A 2,500-nucleotide genomic window follows, 5' to 3' on the forward strand; every position below is an offset into this window, starting at 1 on the left:
TGTCATCTGCAAGTTTGTAAATTCTTACTATATTATTTTTCTTTACAGTTAATGTTGGAGAAGATTGTCCAGTATTTGATGGCCTGTATGAATTTTGTCAGCTGTCTTCTGGAGGCTCCATTGCTGGTGCTGTGAAGTTGAATAAGCAGGCTTGTGATATTGCTATTAACTGGGCTGGTGGACTTCATCATGCAAAGAAGGTAGGGAATAATATATTTAAGAGATATGTTAGAGTGTAGAGTTCATATTGGTAAATATTATGTTCGTAATATATTTTATTAGATTGGATTAGAAAAAAAAAATCCATATATGTTAGTAAAGCATCATGTTTATTCTTGATTTACAGAGTGAAGCTTCAGGTTTCTGCTATGTTAATGACATTGTGTTGGCCATTTTGGAGTTGCTTAAGTATCACCAGCGAGTATTGTACATTGATATCGACATTCATCACGGAGATGGTGTTGAGGAGGCCTTCTATACAACAGACCGTGTTATGACCGTCTCCTTCCACAAATACGGAGAATATTTCCCAGGCACTGGAGACCTGCGGGTGAGTAGAAAATTACATGTTTGAAGATACGTTATAAGTCACATGTGTTTACCATCATACATTTTTTTTATGAGAAGGAAAAATATATTTATTCTTCCCCCCCCTTTTCAGGATATTGGTGCTGGTAAGGGTAAATATTATGCCGTGAATTTCCCCTTAAGAGATGGCATAGATGATGAGAGCTATGACAGTATATTTGTACCAATAATGACAAAGGTAAGGAAGAAATGAGTAACTTGAAAATAAGTTATTTTGTCTCCATGTATAACTTGAAAAATGATAATGGAATTGCTAAATATTACCAGTTGATAAATCTTTAAAGAAATTGTTTCTAAGTCCTTTTTCTACTTGTTTTGCTAGGTAATGGAAACATACCAGCCCTCAGCAATTGTTCTTCAGTGTGGTGCTGACTCCCTGTCCGGTGATAGGCTTGGTTGTTTCAACCTCACCTTAAAAGGTATGTAGGCATGACTTTGACGGATAATCCCTTGATCCATGAAAGAAATTTCCTAAGAGATTTAGATCCTGGATATTATCCTCAGGTCTGAGTATGTTGATTCTAATTGGATGTTACAATATAGAAAAATACAACCATGCTTTGAATTTGCATTTCATGTAAAATTTTGACTACTCTGTACAGAATATATTGTTGATATATACCTCTGATTTATGTTGAATTTTTCTTACAGGCCATGCAAAGTGTGTTGAATTTGTCAAGAAGTACAACCTACCCCTTCTTTTGCTTGGTGGTGGAGGATACACCATCCGTAATGTAGCAAGATGTTGGACCTATGAGACAGCTGTTGCTTTGAATACAGATATTGCAAATGAACTTCCCTACAATGATTACTTTGAATACTTTGGACCCGACTTCAAGCTTCATATCAGCCCTTCAAACATGGCCAATCAGAATACACCAGAGTATTTAGACAAGATCAAAACCAGACTGTTTGAGAACTTGAGGATGTTGCCACATGCACCTGGTGTGCAGAGTATAGGTAAGGTTTTGATTAATATTGCTATTACCTATAGATTCACTCATTTACATTTTATTTTTTTTGTGTGTGTGGGTGTGGGTGTAAAATTTTAGTAGCATTCAAAAGGGATAATTTATATTAGTATTATAGTAAAGTGTTCTTGCCTGTATGATGTAGAAGTGTTACCCAAGAAAAATAGAATGAAAGAGTTCTGTTTTTTCAATAAGTATTGCAATAATAATGTGATGTGTGATATTTCCCATTTTCTTGAATTTTTTTTCTTTTTTTTTATAGCAATCCCAGAAGACGGTGTAGCAGAGGAGAGTGAAGATGAAGACAAGGCCAGTCCAGACGAGAGAATTTCTATACGGGCATCAGACAAACGCATAGCCCCAGACAATGAATATTCAGACTCCGAGGACGAGGGTGATGGCCGAAGAGATGAGAGATCCTTCAAGCCAAAGAAGAAGACAAAAACTGACGAGAGTGCAACCAACAATGGTGCAGGAGAGGACAAGAAGGATCCCTCTATCACTTCTGCAAAGGAGGAGAAGTCTGGTTCACAGGTTGGACAAAATGAAACTAAAGTGGAATCTTGAGGCAGAGTTAAATTTTAAGTTCAACATTTTTTGCTATATTTTATTCTGTGAATTAGTAAAAAAAAAATATAGGGTTAATTGATATTGATAATTCAACCTTATGTGTTTATATCAAATGTGAATATCCACATAGAAATTGAAGATTACCTTGGAATATGCACAGAAATGCTCAGCCAAGATCATATGTAAAACTAATCATTCCTCACCAAATACCTTTGGGTAGTTTTTTCAAACAATGCTTCATGTCACTTGTGAAAAATCAGGTATGCATGTACTGTGTAATTTATATAAATATATATATATATGTGCATATATATATCTATATGTAAGGAACTAAACTTCGTCTGTATGGTTTACAGTCATGCAATACTTAT

The 2,500-nt window shown here is 35.2% G+C and overlaps 1 protein-coding gene across 1 annotated transcript in view; it reads left to right on the forward strand.

The window, feature by feature from the left end:
• HDAC1 (histone deacetylase 1) overlaps positions 1-2,500 on the forward strand; it is a 9,682-nt gene that overhangs the window by 5,795 nt on the left and 1,387 nt on the right. The window contains exons 4-9 of the mRNA XM_043023479.2: positions 49-200; positions 347-550; positions 662-766; positions 911-1,007; positions 1,240-1,548; positions 1,822-2,500. The exon at positions 1,822-2,500 is cut by the window's right edge and continues 1,387 nt beyond it. Of these exons, the coding sequence (XP_042879413.1) occupies positions 49-200; positions 347-550; positions 662-766; positions 911-1,007; positions 1,240-1,548; positions 1,822-2,126 (1,172 nt within the window). The 3' untranslated portion in view covers positions 2,127-2,500. The remainder of the gene's footprint in view (positions 1-48; positions 201-346; positions 551-661; positions 767-910; positions 1,008-1,239; positions 1,549-1,821) is intronic.

This window comes from Penaeus japonicus, unplaced genomic scaffold (assembly GCF_977035675.1).
Source record: "Penaeus japonicus unplaced genomic scaffold, GWHDUDI00000001_assembly GWHDUDI00000022, whole genome shotgun sequence".
NCBI classification, from domain to species: domain Eukaryota; kingdom Metazoa; phylum Arthropoda; class Malacostraca; order Decapoda; family Penaeidae; genus Penaeus; species Penaeus japonicus.